The 15,676-nt window shown below is 59.0% G+C and overlaps 1 protein-coding gene across 2 annotated transcripts in view; it reads left to right on the top strand.

The window, feature by feature from the left end:
* NAP1L4 (nucleosome assembly protein 1 like 4) overlaps positions 1-13,403 on the top strand; it is a 50,916-nt gene extending 37,513 nt beyond the window's left edge. For both annotated transcript variants that reach the window (XM_068976774.1, XM_068976775.1), the window contains exons 9-15: positions 994-1,133; positions 2,232-2,377; positions 4,742-4,764; positions 5,095-5,214; positions 7,500-7,529; positions 7,929-7,985; positions 12,778-13,403. In XM_068976774.1, the coding sequence (XP_068832875.1) occupies positions 994-1,133; positions 2,232-2,377; positions 4,742-4,764; positions 5,095-5,214; positions 7,500-7,529; positions 7,929-7,985; positions 12,778-12,816 (555 nt within the window). In that variant the 3' untranslated portion in view covers positions 12,817-13,403. The remainder of the gene's footprint in view (positions 1-993; positions 1,134-2,231; positions 2,378-4,741; positions 4,765-5,094; positions 5,215-7,499; positions 7,530-7,928; positions 7,986-12,777) is intronic.
* Positions 13,404-15,676: the final 2,273 nt, after the last annotated feature.

Raw genomic sequence — 15,676 nt, 5'->3', positions numbered from 1 at the left:
CCTTGGAATAAAAATGGGGAGAGCTAACATTTAACTGGTAATGCCTGTGACCCTGGCTGCCTTCCGACTGCTCCCGCAGAGTAATCCTCGGGTGACCTCATGGAGAGAGGGGCTTGTGATGCCATGTCACAGGCGAGGAAGCAAAAGCGCAGGGAAGTCGAGTGACTTCCCAGAATCTGACATGCTGATGGACAGAGGCCGTCCAGGCCCGGAGTGGGTCCTTTGGGCTGTCTGTGGTTCACTGAGCCCTGGGGAAGCCGGGCTGAGGGGAAGGTCTGCACACGCTGCTGCTCCCGGCCAGGGGTCCTTCTCAAATAGAACATGTTCCTCAAAACCGGATTATGGAGTCCCAGAGTGTTTCATTTTGTTAACTTTTGATATTGCAGAATTGCCCTTTGCAGCACACGAGTGCCCTTGTTTCCCAACGTGCTGGCCAGTGCTGCGTTCCTGGGGCTTTTTACCCGGGGGGATCTCACTGTCTGCCTGTCTGCCCTGCGGGCGCGCGTGTCTCCTGTGCTGCCATTCGATTTGTTTCCCCCTGCTTTGTACCCCCTCTTGTCTGTTGGGCGCTTTGTGAGTGAAGGGTGACTGCGTCCATGGTGGGTCCCAGAAGGCTCCTCTGCCCACGGGGAGTCTTGCGCTTTCACTGTGGGGCCGGGCAGGAACTGCTCTGCCCGAGAGCGGCGGAGCGGGGGCTGGGCTGCAGCTGGCCTCCCCCTCCAGACCCCCTCCTGCTGTGACCGCGGGGGCAGGGTCCCGGGCAGCGTGCCCACGTGTGCACTCAGGGTGGTGGGGGTCTCCCCAGCCTGGCCTGGGCTCTAACTTTGGGCTGGTGGTTTTACAGTAAAGACGTTCTCGTTACGTGGCCACACCGTCTGAGCTCTTGAGTATTCTGCCTTGGGGAGCTGGGTTCCAGCAGGTACCGTGTGGTTTGTAAAATCTGTCCCCAGTTATCTGTAGATTTTAAATCTGAGTTGTATTTTTTTTTTCCAGTCTTTTGTATTAGAGTTCCACTTTGAACCCAACGACTACTTTACCAATTCAGTCCTGACAAAAACGTACAAGATGAAGTCAGAGCCAGACAAGGCTGATCCATTTTCCTTTGAAGGCCCTGAAATTGTTGACTGCGACGGGTAAGAAGATGCCATTGAGCTTCTTTTTCTGAAACACAGGAGGTGGTTTTAAAACATCACAAGTAAGGTAGAAGTTAAGAATAAAGAAGCCTTTTATCTGTTTAAAAGCCCAGCAGAGATGGAAATCAGTGAAAGAATCTCTCCATTTGGGGATGTGACGGCTGGCGCTGGGAAGTGTGTCCTGTGGTTCCCTGGGCCAGCATGTAGGGTGGTAGCCCAGTTTCCCCAATTTAATGCGGTCGCTGGGATACTCAGTCTCCCAGAGTGACGCAGAGACCATGGAACTAGTCCGCTCCTCTTGACAGGGCCCTGGTGAGTGAGCGGCTGGGTCAGTGCAGGGCTGTGTGAGCACGCGTGGTCTCGGGACCCAGCGCCTTGGTGCCGTAGTCTCTGGACCTCCAGGGAGAACAGCTTAGAACACGTCCTCTTGGTTGGTTTGAGACACTTTGGGAAATCATTTTATTCTTGATTGAAGCAGTAACTGAACCAAGGACTTACCCTGATGAATTTCTCTGTGTGAGTGAGTATACAGAGCTTGATTAAAATTCTGCTGGACTCGGATGGCCAGAATGCTTTAGAAAGATTGTGGCCCAGGCCCAGGCCACCGAGTGAGCCTTCCTCTCCACGCACTCTCTGTCGGCCAGGGTGACTCAGCTCAGCCCACCGAGGCCTGCCAGCACCCCGGAAGCTGAATGTCCTTCACTGGCCATCTCAGCCCCACCGAGGCCCACCAGCACCCGGAAGCCGAATGTCCTTCACTGGCCGTCAGTCTTGGCAATGGCCGGCGTGCTTTCCCCATCTAGTCCCGCTCACTTAGTTGTCTTGAGACCTTGTGCCTGAGTGGTGGCGTCCTGTGCGCTGTGGGGTCTGTAAAGGGGCAGCAGTGACAAGCTGCTGACCGGGCATAGTCATGGGAAGGACCTGGCGGGACCCTGCGGAGCGTCTGTGGGGCCACTGTGCGGCCCTCCTGCGCCCGGGGCCTCCGCCTCCTCGAGGAGCGCCCAGTGACCGCTTGCAGGTGCTTGGGTCAAGTTTCTGGTGAAGCACCGAGCTGTGACCTGCTTGCTGGGCACACGGTGACCAGTCTTATCCCTGTAGGTGTACCATTGACTGGAAGAAAGGAAAGAACGTAACCGTCAAAACCATCAAGAAAAAGCAGAAACATAAGGGCCGAGGCACCGTCAGAACAATCACCAAGCAAGTCCCCAATGATTCCTTTTTCAACTTCTTCAGCCCGCTGAGAGGTGAGTGGGCTGGGTTGTGGCTCCCGTACGGACGCAAACGGAATGCCGGCGACCGTCAGGGTGTCCCCTGGCCCTCTGGCGGGCACGGTGCTGTCGGCTGCCCTGCCAGCTGCGGCTTTCCTGGTGGGCCCATGGGTGCCTGTCCTAGCAGGAAGCCCCCAGGCAGCCCTCAGCTCCGGGGAGGGGCCCGCAGGTGCTCACACGCACACAGCTTACAAGTCGTCCCCCCACCCCTCAGACTGGGCTGTGGTTTTCTCTGTGCACCTCGGTGTGGAGCGCGAGGCGGTTGGGCGTTACGTATCGTGACAGATGTGGGCTTTGGGCAGAGTCGGGGCTGGGCAGCAGCACCCGTCCTCCCCTCCCCCAACTCCAGGCCCGAAACGGGGCTCGGAGGGCTGAGAGCACAGTTGCACGGCCGTCTTCATGTGACGTCCTACTCCCGAGAATTCGACAGCCAGACCTGCTGGCTGTGCTGTAATACGCACATGAGGGGAGGACACTGTTCCGTGAACAAAAGCCAGTGAGGAAACAGCAGCCCTGCTCCAGGGGATGGTGGCCCTTTGGGCTGTTTGTGGAGGCCGCCCGGTGGCGTCACTGGGCTCTGACCCCAAGCTGTGTCTCAGGCTGCCCATCCCCATTCAGCCCCTTGTTTTTCACTGTTGTGGCTGTAGTCTCGGTTTGTTCTTGAGCCTGAAAGGTCCCAGGGTGTGTCAGTTCAGGGGATAAGATCAGCTGTAAACATGTTTTTCAAATTTCCTTGTTTGGAAAGATCCCTTTCAGAGCCTCGCTTGGGAATGTTGGAGGTTTCCTGTGTGAACTCACCGTGAAGAAGAAGGGGTTTGAATCCTAAATTCACTGAGCTTGTTGGACTTTCAGATAATTAATAGCAATTAAGATGGAATTGGAGAAGGAAATGGTAACCCACTCCAATATCCTTGCCTGGAGAATCCCAGGGACAGAGGAGCCTAGTGGGCTGCCGTCTATGGGGTCGCACAGAGTCGGACACGACTGAAGCGACTTAGCAGCAGCAGCAGCAGCGGCAAGATGGAATTAAGTGGACTTGAGGATTTGGGGGGAGTTTAGCAGGGCTCAGAAACTGTGTTGTGTTGGTTAGTTCAGTTGCTCAGTCGTGTCCAACTCTTTTCAACTCCACGGACCGCAGCACGCCAGGCTTCCCTGCCCTTCACCATCTCCTGGAGCTCGCTCAGACTCACGTCCATCGAGTCGGTGATGGCCTCCAGCCATCTCACCCTCCGTCGTCCCTTCCCCTCTTGCCCTGTGTTGCGGTTGGACAGCTCTGAAATGTATCAGGAGTCGCTAAGTTGTATACTTGAAGTGGGTGAGTTGTAGGGTGTGTCGCTTTGAAACAGTCAAGCAAGCGACACGCTCTATGAAAATGAACAGAGGAAGACAGTGGGGAAGGATGATGGAGCGGCCAAGGAAAAAATTAAAGCGACTTTTCAGATGTGGGAAACGAACACTGCCAGTCCACGCCCCCTTCAGTGTTAGTCCCACGAAACTGGCCCAGCAGTCGGCGAGCAAGCCCCTGTGATTGCTGCCCCAAGGCCAGAGTGCCAGAACCTGCATCTCGCTTGCACATGAGGCTGGGGGGCCACCCTGGGGGTGGGGCTTACACTCCACTGGGGCCCAGACGGCAAGTGCCCCTCGCTGGGCCTGCTCCCCAGGGACGGGCCTCACAGCAGTGGGGCGCCAGGGAGTGGGGGACAGTGCGTGCCCAGCAGGAGCCTCACGCACCACGTGAATGTCACCAGGCCCTGCTGAGCACGGGTCAGACCTGCTCCTCTGTCGCGCTCGGCTCTGTGCTGGGCTGTCCTGGCGTTTGGCACTGGAGGCTCTGTGGCTCAGCTTCAGTGCGGGGCGTGGGGTGCTGCCACCGGCGGCATCGGTGCTGGCACCCTGCCCACCAGGAGCCGTCCCCTCCCTGCTCCTTTGCAAGCAAACAGAAGTAGAGCCCCAGCCTAGCTGAGGTGCAGCGCCTCAGTGCCATGAGGAGGGACTTAGAGCTTCCTGTTTTCTGTTGACTGATTACACGGAGTTACACGAGGTGAAACACCGCCCGAAGCACAGATACACTTAGACCCTGCAGTCTGGCCTCCGGTGTGCCGTTCCGCTGTTGATACTTTAACCCTCTGCGCGTTGTCTTCTGAAAGTGGCCTTCTCCAGCTGGGCCTGGGGGCTGGGAGACCCTGGGCAGCTTCAGTCTGTGGTGGGAGGAGCAGGTGGGGGGCATCCCTCTTTGGCAATTTCTGGTATACCATGCTGCTTATATGTCAGCTGAGTGTCCCGTGTGGGCTTTAGAAAGGTTTGGTTATCTGTGTAATCAGATGTCTTCTTTTTTTCTAGCATCAGGGGATGGAGAGTCATTGGTAAGATTTACATCGTTATTAAGAGTCTATTCTGCTGTTAAGGCCTATTTCCCAACTAGTTCGCTGCTTCCTTTTTAACCCGTTCCTGCTCCCCTAAAAACCAGGGGTGAACCTGTGTCCATTGCACCGTGGTGTGGGACAGAGGCGTGCTCTGCTGCAGGGGCAGCCGTGTCCTTCAGCCTGCGCCCAGCACTTACCTGCCTCTCCTGTAATATGGCAGCGCCAGCGCTGGGCGCCTTTAAACCAGGTCCCAGGCAGTGGGGTGGGGTCTGGTGAGAGGATGTGACATTTTCCCCATGGAAACAGGTAAGCACCGAGCTTCCCCTCCAGGATGAAGACTCCGAGTTCACGCTAGCCTCCGACTTTGAGATTGGACACTTCTTCCGTGAGCGGATCGTGCCACGTGCCGTGCTCTACTTCACGGGGGAGGCCATCGAGGACGACGACAACGTAGGTGGCCCGGGGGGCCCATGCGGTGGGGCGGTGTTCTCTGGAGCCTGGGGCAGAAGGCATGGCCGAGGCGTCTTGGCGCAGAGCACCCAGTGCCTGAGTCAGCCTGTGCAGTGACGCCGTTCAGGGTTTCCTCTCAAGACCCACAGGCTCACTGCTGCGTGCACGGTGTGTGGCTGGGGTGACCCCCAGACATGGGGACTGTCACTCAGCACCACGTGGGGACTCTCAGAGCCGAGTCAGGCTGGCATGTCGCGTGTTGACTACAGAGAGAGAACCTCATACTCCACAGGAAGACGGCTCCCTGGGCCAGCCCTTTCCTGTTGGTCTGGAGGAGCTGGCCTCTCGCAGGCAGAGCTTGGGAGCGGGGCCCCTGAGCCATCGCCCGAGACCACTCTCCCTTGTGGCCACGGCCTGGGGCGCCGCCGGCCTTCTTGCTGTGTGGAGAGGTTTCTGTCCTGTCGTGTTACCAGAAGCGGCTTGGTTGACGTTTACTCACTTGTGTTGAGCACCCTGGGGTGACCTTTCTGGTGAGGTCTGGGGGGCTCCCGGCCGAGCAGCAGAAGCCGGGCGGGTCTGTGCTGCTCAGCACCCTCCTGTGTGCTGCAGGCCCCGGGGCGGCGAGCGTGGGCCAGCCCGGGCATGCGGCTGCATCGCCTGAGACCAGTGGACTTCTTAGGTGCAGTCTTCCCAGCCCCAGGAATCTAAGAACACGGACACACATGGTGGATCCGGGGGTCATGAAAGCACCCGGCTTGTTGCTCAGAGTTCAGTTTAGGAAACGCTGGATGTACAGATTGTGATCCAGTGCCGTCCAGTAGCACCTTCTCCATCGAAGGCAGCGTCCTGCCCTCTGTCCACTGTGGCAGAGCTGGCACTGCATGACGCTGGACGATGTGAAATACGGCTGTTGGCAGCTGAGGAGCCAGAGGATTGGATTTACCTAATCTGGCCAAGAACGATCTCGTGGCTGCACAGTGGAAACCCCCTCCAGATGAGGGTCCGCAGGCCTTCTGGTGATCATATACCCACCATTGTAAACACCTGATCATGCAGTGTGTGTATTTATTTACTCACAGTACACGCAGGGCAGCTACTCCTGGTGACATCTGTGTCTGTTTTTATTACTGATGCCATTGGCCACACACCACAGGTTCATGGTGTGGCCCAGGGGCTCACTCAGCCTGCAGGCCTGGAGCCCCAGTTCTGCAGGCTCCTGCATGTGCGCTGGAGCTGATGTAACACTCCAGCTACTCTTGAGGCTCCCGACCCAGGAAGCACAGTGGTGTGGGGACAGGCACGAGAGCCCCGGTGTCAGACCTGCTCGGAGCAGTGCAGGGGCTGGGCGTCATATCAGGGTGGCGTGCATGCAGGCATCTGGACTTGGGCTTCCACACTCGCGTGGGTCACCTTGCTCGGAGCCTTGGCTCTGCCAGAATTTGAGGTGGCTGCACAGAGCTCTCAGAGAATGGTCCAGGGTGAAACAGTGCCCGTGGAGCCTCAGGAAACCAGCACGTGAGCCTGTGCAAGGCTGGTTCCTGTGAGACGGGCCACCCAGCACTGTCAGAGGCTGCTCAGGACACAGGTTAGGAAGGAGCCTGCGACATCCCCACCCTGCTGCTGCTCAGGCCGAGGGGGCGTGCAGACCAGGCCCGACACTGTGCTCTGCTGAGTGCCTTTGAGCTGCTGCTGAGCACTGTGGGAGGGGCTCCAGGAAGAAAGATGGTGGGAGAAAGCCTGCTCCTTCTGCAGGTCCCTTGTTGATGCAGCCCACAGGAATGAGGTGCATGTGGTTTTGTTTGCTTCTGGGAGCAGCCTCGTATCTGAGGCTCGGCTGGGAGCCTGAGCAGCAGTGTCTCCGGACACACGAGAGGTTGGATCGAGACGTTCATTCAGCCACAGTGTTGGAGTGTCTCCTGGCCTAGTTTAAACGCCAAGGTTCTATTGCATTGCCAGATACAGGTGAACGGGCTCCCCTTGTCTGAGATGCAGAATGACACGGAGAGTCCTGTGTGTGATGAAACCGCGCGGCTGGTCTGCTTAGATCGGGCTGTTGCCCGGTCGGACACGGCGCACCCCCAAGCCGACCGGCTCCTGTGCCCCACCCCCACCCGTAGTCTTCGTTTGGGGCGGTTTTCAGAGACTTGGCGTCCCACGAACATGGCAGGACACGGCGGGAAGCTGGCTTCTGCTCGGAGGCCGGGCCACTGTGGACGTGGGGCAGGGGCTGGGTCTGGGTCAGGGTGCCACTGCGCTTTGTAAAAACCTCTTTCCTTCCCTTGCAGTTTGAAGAAGGTGAGGAAGGAGAAGAGGAGGTAAGAGTTGGCTCACGTGCGGCGCCGTTCCCCAAGGTGGTCCTCGGCCCTCTCCCCCGAGTGGGCGGAGGCTGTGGGATCTACCTGGCCACGATACACTTGTCTTGTGGGGACCTGCCCCGGAGGCCCTTGGCCCTGGCGAACCCTTGCTGAGACGCGGCAGAGGGGTGGCAGTGTCGGGTTGGACCCTGCAGTTGGCTTATGAAAGTGCATCTTGCAAAGTAACCATTTAGCAAACAAAATCCACTTGCTCAGCAGCATGATTATTTCAGGGTCATCTGTGAGGAAAGTGTCCACAGGAGGGATCTGGTTGAGTGTGGGTGATAACGATTGTAGCGATTTCCTGGTGAACCAGAGGAGTCCTGTCTGTTCAGCTCCTTGTCCCTCCTTCTGATGCAGGAGTTAGAAGGAGACGAGGAAGCGGAAGATGACGACGCCGCCGAGATTAACCCCACGGTGAGTTGTCTGGAATTCCCGCACCTGTGTCTGCTCCACTGCTGAGCTTTTAAAGCGCGTTCCTAGCTCTGAGCCAGGCTGTTGTGAACACGCGCCTGTCGCGCTCTAATTAGAAGAGTGAAAACGGTACCAGAAATATACTCGGATGACGAGCCGCTGAGATACCTGAAAACAACTTGAGTGCTGAATGGCTTTCCAGCTCTTTCTCAAGTCTGTGCCTTATTTATGTAAACTGACTCTGGAGAGCAGCTTTACGTTCCTAAGCTTTGTGGTATAGTTGGCAGCATGAATAAGCCTTTCTGTTTTGTGTGTGTGTTTGGAAAAAGTACAGAGATCGGGTTTGGTTTGTCTTGGTGACTGGAATAAAGGAGCAGTTGGCATGATTTTAGTTGTAACTGGGCTCAGACTCGTGAGGAGCTACGTCCCAGCAGCTTAGATAGCTTGAAACATACCAGGAAGCTTTGCAGAAACCAACAAAGAAACAGCTGATGAGGATGAGTGGCAGCCCCAGTGATTTTACACATAAGTGAGATTTAACCTGCCGCCTCAGATGAGCTGGCATCAAGGAGCTTGCCACTTCACACGTATTTTACATACAGAGCTGTTTTAAATGCTGTTCTAAAGCTGTATTGAGAGCCACTTTCCATGTGCTCACATGAAATTTATGGCTCACCTGCCTCTTAGGACTAAGCATATCACAGCCGTCAGAAGACTAGCTGTGCTCGGCGCTGTGGGCTCTTAAGTAGACGTGGTTGGCAGTCTGCCACGCTCGGGCCCGAGGCTGGCCTTGTGTAACCGGGCCTGAGCGCCCCGTGGCACCAGCTGTGTCTATGAGTGCACGCTCACAGTGGTGCTTCCTTCTGGGGAAGGGTGTGAGTGCGTGTACCACCTCCCCATACCGTGTGGGTACTGCTCTGGGCATGGGCTCGGACACGTTCATCTCTTCTAAGCCAGCCTGTCCCTTTTACGGTGGAACCGAGCACGCCAGGGCCCCGAGTGCCTTGCCCTTCGCCATCAGGTGAGGAGCCGTGCCCTGCCTGCGCCCAGGTGTATGTGCCTGGCTGTTCTGCAGCCCTCGGGGGCCTGAGGCCCACGTTCACAGTGGGATTCCAGGCCAGAGGCAGATGGCTCCGGCGTCCGCCCCCGACTCCAGGGCCCGCCTGCCGCCCGTGCCCCACGGTGCCGAGGCTGCTCACTCGTCCTGTCCTGTCGTCTCTCCCGTCGTCGTCTGCCTCTTCTCTCCATGGCCAGGCCTCCTGTCCTCTCTCATGTCTGGTCCTTGTAGAAGAGCAGCCTCACCTGCTGACCACAGGAGGAGGGGACGGCCAGCGCTAACCCTTCATGAGGGCCTCCGTGTGTTTCGCCGGTTGGGAGCGGGCTAGAGGGACTGGGGCTCGTGGTGTGCGGGCCCCTTGTCAGCCGCGCCGCGGGGTCTGGTCTGGTCCTCTGGGGCCGTGACGGGACGCTGCTGTCTCTCGGTGCCCCTCTTCAGAGGGCTCTCAAGTCAGTCTGCCACGGGCAGGGGGCCACGCAAGAGGGGCTGCTCGGGCGTTAGAGGAGCAGGTCTGGGTGTGAGATTCCCCATCTCAGGATTGGTGTTTCGCAGCCCTGTGCACTGTGAGAAACTGTGGCTCTTTCCTCCTGTTTAACTTTGTGCATTTCATTTTCTCTCATGCTGATGGTTCCTTTCAATTTTTTTCCCCATTTAGGTGTAATTTTTGTCTGTTAATCATTCATACGTTTCTAGGTAAGGTGGAATTCCATTCATTCATATCTTCCAAACGTGTGGTCTGTGTTGTGTTACAATGCCACGCTGTGACTGGTAGCGTGTCCGGGACGCTCGGCACGTGCGGGACTGCACGGGGCTTTCTGAGAGCGGGTGTGCACTTTGAAAACCAGCCGACAGAAACCACATCGGGCTCCTGCTGGCCGAGCCCAGAGTTTGTTGCCAGCCAGGTAGTGGCGGTGTCACTGGTGTGGTGTCTCTGTTGACAGTGGGGCTGCCCCCCCTTCCCATCCCTCCTACGCCCGCTCCCCCCCACCCCCAGTAAGAGGACAGGATAAGGGGCTGGAACCAGAATGCCCGGGCCCCCAGCAGGACCAGCCTGCTGCCCTCTGTGATTCTCCCCCACGTGTGTCTGTTGCTCGTTCATGCTTCTTAAGTTCAGGTGTCGTGCAGTCCACAGGGAGTAAAGGGTGGACATGAATGTGCCAGGATGTTCTGCCTTGGGAGCTACTGGTGCCAGCACCCCGTTGGCATTGGTGAGTGCTGTGGAGGTTGCCGAGGCGTGTGCGGCTCAAGTAAGAGAACCGGCTCCAGACCGAGGCGGTCCGCCCTGGCCCCTGCGGGGCCCCTCCTCGCGGCTCTGCCCGTGTCATGAGTCCCCCTCACAGACTCTGCTGTTGGCTCCTGTGGGAAAGGGAGGGAGCTGCACACAGGAGACCCGTGTGAAGCCGGGGTGGCAGTGTGGGCATCTCGGCGGGAGCAGGGCTCCCAGACTGTGCTGGTGTGGGGGGCTCCCGGAAGAGCAGAGCTGTGTCTGCACCTCAGAGCTGGAGAGGGCGTCCGTCTGCATCACCTCCCTTCACTCAGGCGGGCTGGCTTTCTTAGGAAACCGAGGCAGGCAGGCGGACGCAGCTACAGAAGTCTTTGGTGGGCAACGTGCACACCTACCCTGGGGGCCGTCTGAGGAGTTAGAGCGGTCGTGTCTCCTTGCTCTTGGCCCCCACTGCCTGTGCTGTCCGAGGGATGTCACCAAGCCCGTTGGGCCCGAAGCCCCTCTGCTCCCCGCCCCCAGCCAGTGAAGTGGGCCGTCTTTGAGCAGCCCAGCGTGTCCTCTGGCAGAACCAGACGCTCACACCGTTGAGCATCTGTCTCCAGGTCCGGAGCCCCTGTGGGGGAGGCTGCTCCCAGGACTGGGCCACCAGCGCTGAGGCTGGGGTGGGTCGGTGGGGGCCTACCCTCTCAGGCAGTTGCTATCTGTGAAGGGCTTTCTCTAAAAGCCCCCAGCGGGCAGGGGGTTGGCTCTCTCGTCCCTTGATGACTGGGCTTTTGACAGCCCGTGACGTGAGGGCGGGGGTTCCTGCAGGTTGTTTTGGCCTCACAGGCCAGAACCCGGTGTCTTGTTTACAGAGTTCACTCGCGGGACTGCAGGGCTGTGTCAGTGCTCCAGCCTGGAAGTTGCGTCCGTGTGGACGCTGGCCTGGGGTGGGGCTGTGCTTGGTGTTTGGGAGGCAGCATGCCACAGGCGGCCCCGCTCGGCCGCCTGGTGAGCTCCCCTCCGCCTTCCCCACCGCCACGCCCACCCCCACCGCCCGTCCTAGCCTTGGGACAGCCAGTTCCCGCCAGCGTCTGCAGCCTCCGAGGTGAACAGTTGGTGATGCACTCTCGTGGCAGAGAAGCTGTGGCCCTGGAGACGGCGCGCTGAGTTGCGTGCTGCTCCATGTGACGTGGCGCCCCGTCTGCCCACTGTGTCCATTTCCCTAGAGGGAGGTGGTGCCGCATCCCGGGCCCGAGCCTCCTGCCCGGGCCCACCCCCTCGGCCTCAGCTCTCCAGACTGGAGACACACGCCTCCCCTTGTCCCCAGACAGCTGCACGCCACTGCCCCAGCCCGGAGCACCTCTGCACACCCAGTGAGTCTGGAAGCAGCCTCTGAGCCCCGTGGCCACGTGTCCGGGCTGTCTCCAGGCCCCCTTTGAGATGACCGTCTGAGTTAGGTCTCTTCCAAGTAGAACTTCTCGTCAGGGTGCTCGCTCTGGGCCCAGGCTCCGGGTGGTATTCCTGGGGAGCGTGTGATGAGGCGCTGTTAGCCCAGTGCTGGGCGGGCCCGGGGCCAGGCCTGGAGCGAGCATCCCGCTTGGCCCTGTGCTCGTGCACTTGGTGAGAGGGGCTCAGCCTGGGGCCTGCGCTCACTGTCTTGCCTCTGTACATCCTTCACACACGTGGGCTTTTTGTCCCACAAGTGTGGGTTCCCACAGGACGGCTTGTTAATCCTCAGCATTAGTTGTGTTATCCCAGATGTTTCTTTTAAACTGTGTGATGCCAGTTTTTCGTAGACTCTTGGACATGCCAGGTTGTAGTCAGAGTAATTTGTCATCTTCCCAGCCAGAAATCATGGGTTCCTGTTGAGTAAATCATCGGCTCAGAAGTATTGGTAAAATCGTTGTCTGTCTCTGAGGCTCTTGTGGTCTCCACACAAAATTCATGGGGTTGCTAAACAGGTTGAAACGCTGTGAGCTGTTCTCCGTTAGACTGTAGTCAAGTGAGACTGCTCTGGGGAGTGGTCTCCCGCTCCCTCTTCTGGAAGGCTAGCGTGCCCGCTGTGGGGCTCCTGGGAGGGGTGGGCTTTGTCTGTGGAGCGCTTGGTGGTCCCTCATCCACTGTCATGGCCTGTCCCCGTCAGTAAGTGGAGCTCTGAGGCCTGGGCTCGGGGGCAGTGTGCCCCAGGCAGGGCCCTGAAGCCCGGTCCATCCGTGCCACCCCAGAGCCGGGCCTTCTCGCTGGGCCGGGCGCTGCTCTGGTTAATCACTCTGTGCCACTGAAGGATCTCCCCTCACCCTCAGATCCTCCTGTGACAGAGTGTCTTTAAACAAGAAAAGGCAGCCCCACTGTGCCCTTGTTTCTGGGAAGTGAGCTTATTTTTTTTTGTTACTATTTTTCAAAGTGTATGTTAGCAACCAGTTCTTTAGTCAGAACAAGTGAAGTATTGAGTCTTTGTCTTCGTTGTGGGACGGAGATGCGAGCTGACGGGTCGCCTGGCTCTCTACAGCCTCGTTTTCTCTCGTTGACAGAAGGAGCCCAGCCAGCCCTCGGAGTGCAAGCAGCAGTGAGGCGCCCGCGTGGACAGTGCTCACACCTAACTCGTTTCCAAGTGCATGGTTTTCACTTTAACTTGTCCTTTTACTTTGTTATTTTGCTTAACCTGTACAGTGGCAGCTCAGATGCATTTCAGAGATAGGAGGTTTAATCCCAGCACCCTCTACGGCCTCGGGCACAGCTCAGTGGACTCACCCAAGCCCTGCCTTGGGGAGGGCCCTGCAGGTCGCGTTGGGGGATCGCTGGGCGCCAAGGGCACGTGTCCAGGGGTGTGGTTCCAGGGCATCTCGGGCTGGCTCAGCCTCCGCCACGAGGACGCCCACGCGCCGTCTCCGGCCCGGCAGCGCCAGCGTGGGCAGCCGCCCTTCTCACACTGCTCTGCTTTAGTTTTAGTTTCCTCAGGCCTGACCCTGAGGCTCCAGCTTTTGTGGTTCATCTCGTATTTATTTTATGTTTCACGCTGGTGACGGCTTGGGGGTGTCGTTCAAGTTTCTGAGACCCTGTGGGGACCAGACACCCGGTGCCCTGAGCCGGAGGAGCTGGTCAGGCTGCAGACCCTGCGGAAGAAGCTGCTCCCTCAGGACACGCGGACCATGCTTGGCCTTGGGGACGGGGGTGGGGCTGTGGGCAGAACCAGGGTTTGCCAGGCTCGCGGGGAGGGGCTCCGGCCGGCAAGCACGGCTTTCCTCCGTAGTGCAACACGTCTTGCTTTCTTGTAGTTCCCATTTCTTGGCCCCACACTCATTTTGTCTTAAAAGCCTTGGGTTCCGAGCGAGCTGTCCTTGGTGGCGTGTGGGTTTTGAGTGTGTGACCTCTGGCCTGGGGAGTTCAGGCTGTGGCCAGGCTGTAGAGTGCTCAGCCTTACTTAACGATACATTTGTAACTGAATACAGTGTTTTCAATTTGTACAGAATAGTTAGAATATTCTATTAAAGTTGTGAACCATGGACCCAGCGTGTGTGTCTTCCTTGGGGGGCCGCGGCGGGTGGGGCTGCAGGACGCCACTCTCTGGGCGCTGGGTGTGGGCGGATCCAGGGCTTCGGGACTCCTGGTTTGTCTTTGTTCCTGAGGCGCGCTTCCCTGTCGATGGGTTGGGGGTCCCCGTCCCTGAACCCAGCAGAGTCATTTCTCAGCATTTGCAGGTTTGCACCCTCTAGGTTGGAAGGTTCCAGAAGGGACGCTTCCTGAGAGAGCCGTGTGCCGTCGGCTTCTGGCCGCTGCTTTGCCGGGGTTTCCTCCTGCCCCCTTCTCAGGAGCAGGAGCTCTTCCCAGAAAAGACGCTTCCGGCGTGAGGGCCGCGTCTCCGCAGGCCTTTCCGGTTTCCGGCGTTTGCGCCGCCCCCTTCCCAGGAGCACCCGCTCCCCAGGCCCCTTGCTCCAGCTTCGCGGCTGGGATGCTGCCGGTGGCGAGGCCACCCAGAGAGGCAGGAGGCGCCAGGGCGGGCAGGGGGGTGGCTGGCCGCCCCCCGTCCTCACAGGGGTCCAGCTCACGCGACGCCCGGCTGCCTCGGGGGCCAGAAAGGGGAGGGCGGGAAGCGCGGAGCGTGGCTGAGCACGCGTTCAGGGACGACTGGAGAGCTGGAAGGTCTTGACTGAAGTGTCTGCGCGGCCGAGCCTCAGACCCCAGCAGTGGGCGGTGGGGACCCTTCCCGTGCCCGCCCCAGAGGCCATCAAGGAGAGGCTGCCTTGTTCCCACCCACATGCAGCCAGTAGCCCATCCTTGGAGAGTGCGAGGCCCCTACATCCCCGCCCTGTCCCCCCGGGAGCCCCCACTCCAGGCTGGCTGCTGTCACCGCCGACCCGGGGCTCTCCATGACCGCGCTGATGACAAGAGCGGACAGGGCGGTGGCGCAGGGCACTGTGCCCGGGGGGCCTGCAGGAGGCGAGCAGACGCCATGGCGCTGGGGGCACCTTATCTCGCTGCCGGTGGTCCCTCTCCCGCTGTCCTCACCAGCGGGCGATGGACCCGAGTTCACGCCCGGAGCAGCGGCTCCACCCTGAGCGCAGAAGGACGCTGGGCGAGTCAGGCGAGCAGCTGGTCTTCAGTACGTTGGTGGACAGTGGTGAGCGTGTGGCAGGTTGGTGTGACGAGAGCCAGAGGAGACGGTTAGGTTCTCTGCCCAGTACCTTGTAGGCTTCAGGAGAGGAGGTGCGTGACACCTGGGTGCGAGTCTGTGGACATGGTTCTCGGTTTGAGATGGCCACAGGGTGGGGTGGCCCCTCACTTACCCCCAGGAGACAGGAGGGGTCGAGTCCCCTCCCTTGACGAACTCCTGGAACACCCAGGACCGAGGCACCGCCCTGCCCGTGGGGAACATTTAGGGTGTGTTGGGAGGAACAGAACCTATGTGGTGAACACACTTATGTGTGAGTGCACACCGGAGCGTGGAAACACGGGTGTGAGTGCAACTGGTACATGGGAACACCTGTGTGTGAATGCACACCAGTGCACGGGAACATTTGTGTGAATGCACACCAGGGCATGGGAGTGCCTGTGCAGGAGTGTACACCAGTGCGTGAGAATACCTGCGGGAGTGCACGCTGGTACGTGGGAATAACCGTGTGCACAACAGTGTATGGGAGCACCTGTGTGAGTGCACACCGGTCCATCGGAAGACTGGTGAGTGCACACCGGTGCGTGGGAGCGCCCCTGTGTGAGTGCACACCAGTGTGTGGGAGCACCTGTGTGCGGGTGTCCAGTCATCCCGTGTGGAGGCTCCCAGCTCAACAGGAGGCTGGACGGAGGCGCTGCAGATGGGAGAACCACTGGGATGGCCCCTTTCCGCGTCCCCTCTGGGGAACCATGTGGCAGACGAAGTGGGTTCACCTCCGGACAGTCGGAGTGGAGGGCGGCATGTTGTGGTTACTCAATGCG

This window comes from Capricornis sumatraensis, chromosome 8 (genome assembly GCF_032405125.1).
Source record: "Capricornis sumatraensis isolate serow.1 chromosome 8, serow.2, whole genome shotgun sequence".
Lineage (NCBI taxonomy): Eukaryota > Metazoa > Chordata > Mammalia > Artiodactyla > Bovidae > Capricornis > Capricornis sumatraensis.
The sequence above is the reverse complement of the archived record's forward strand: the minus strand, read 5'-3'. Positions and strand labels throughout refer to the sequence as shown.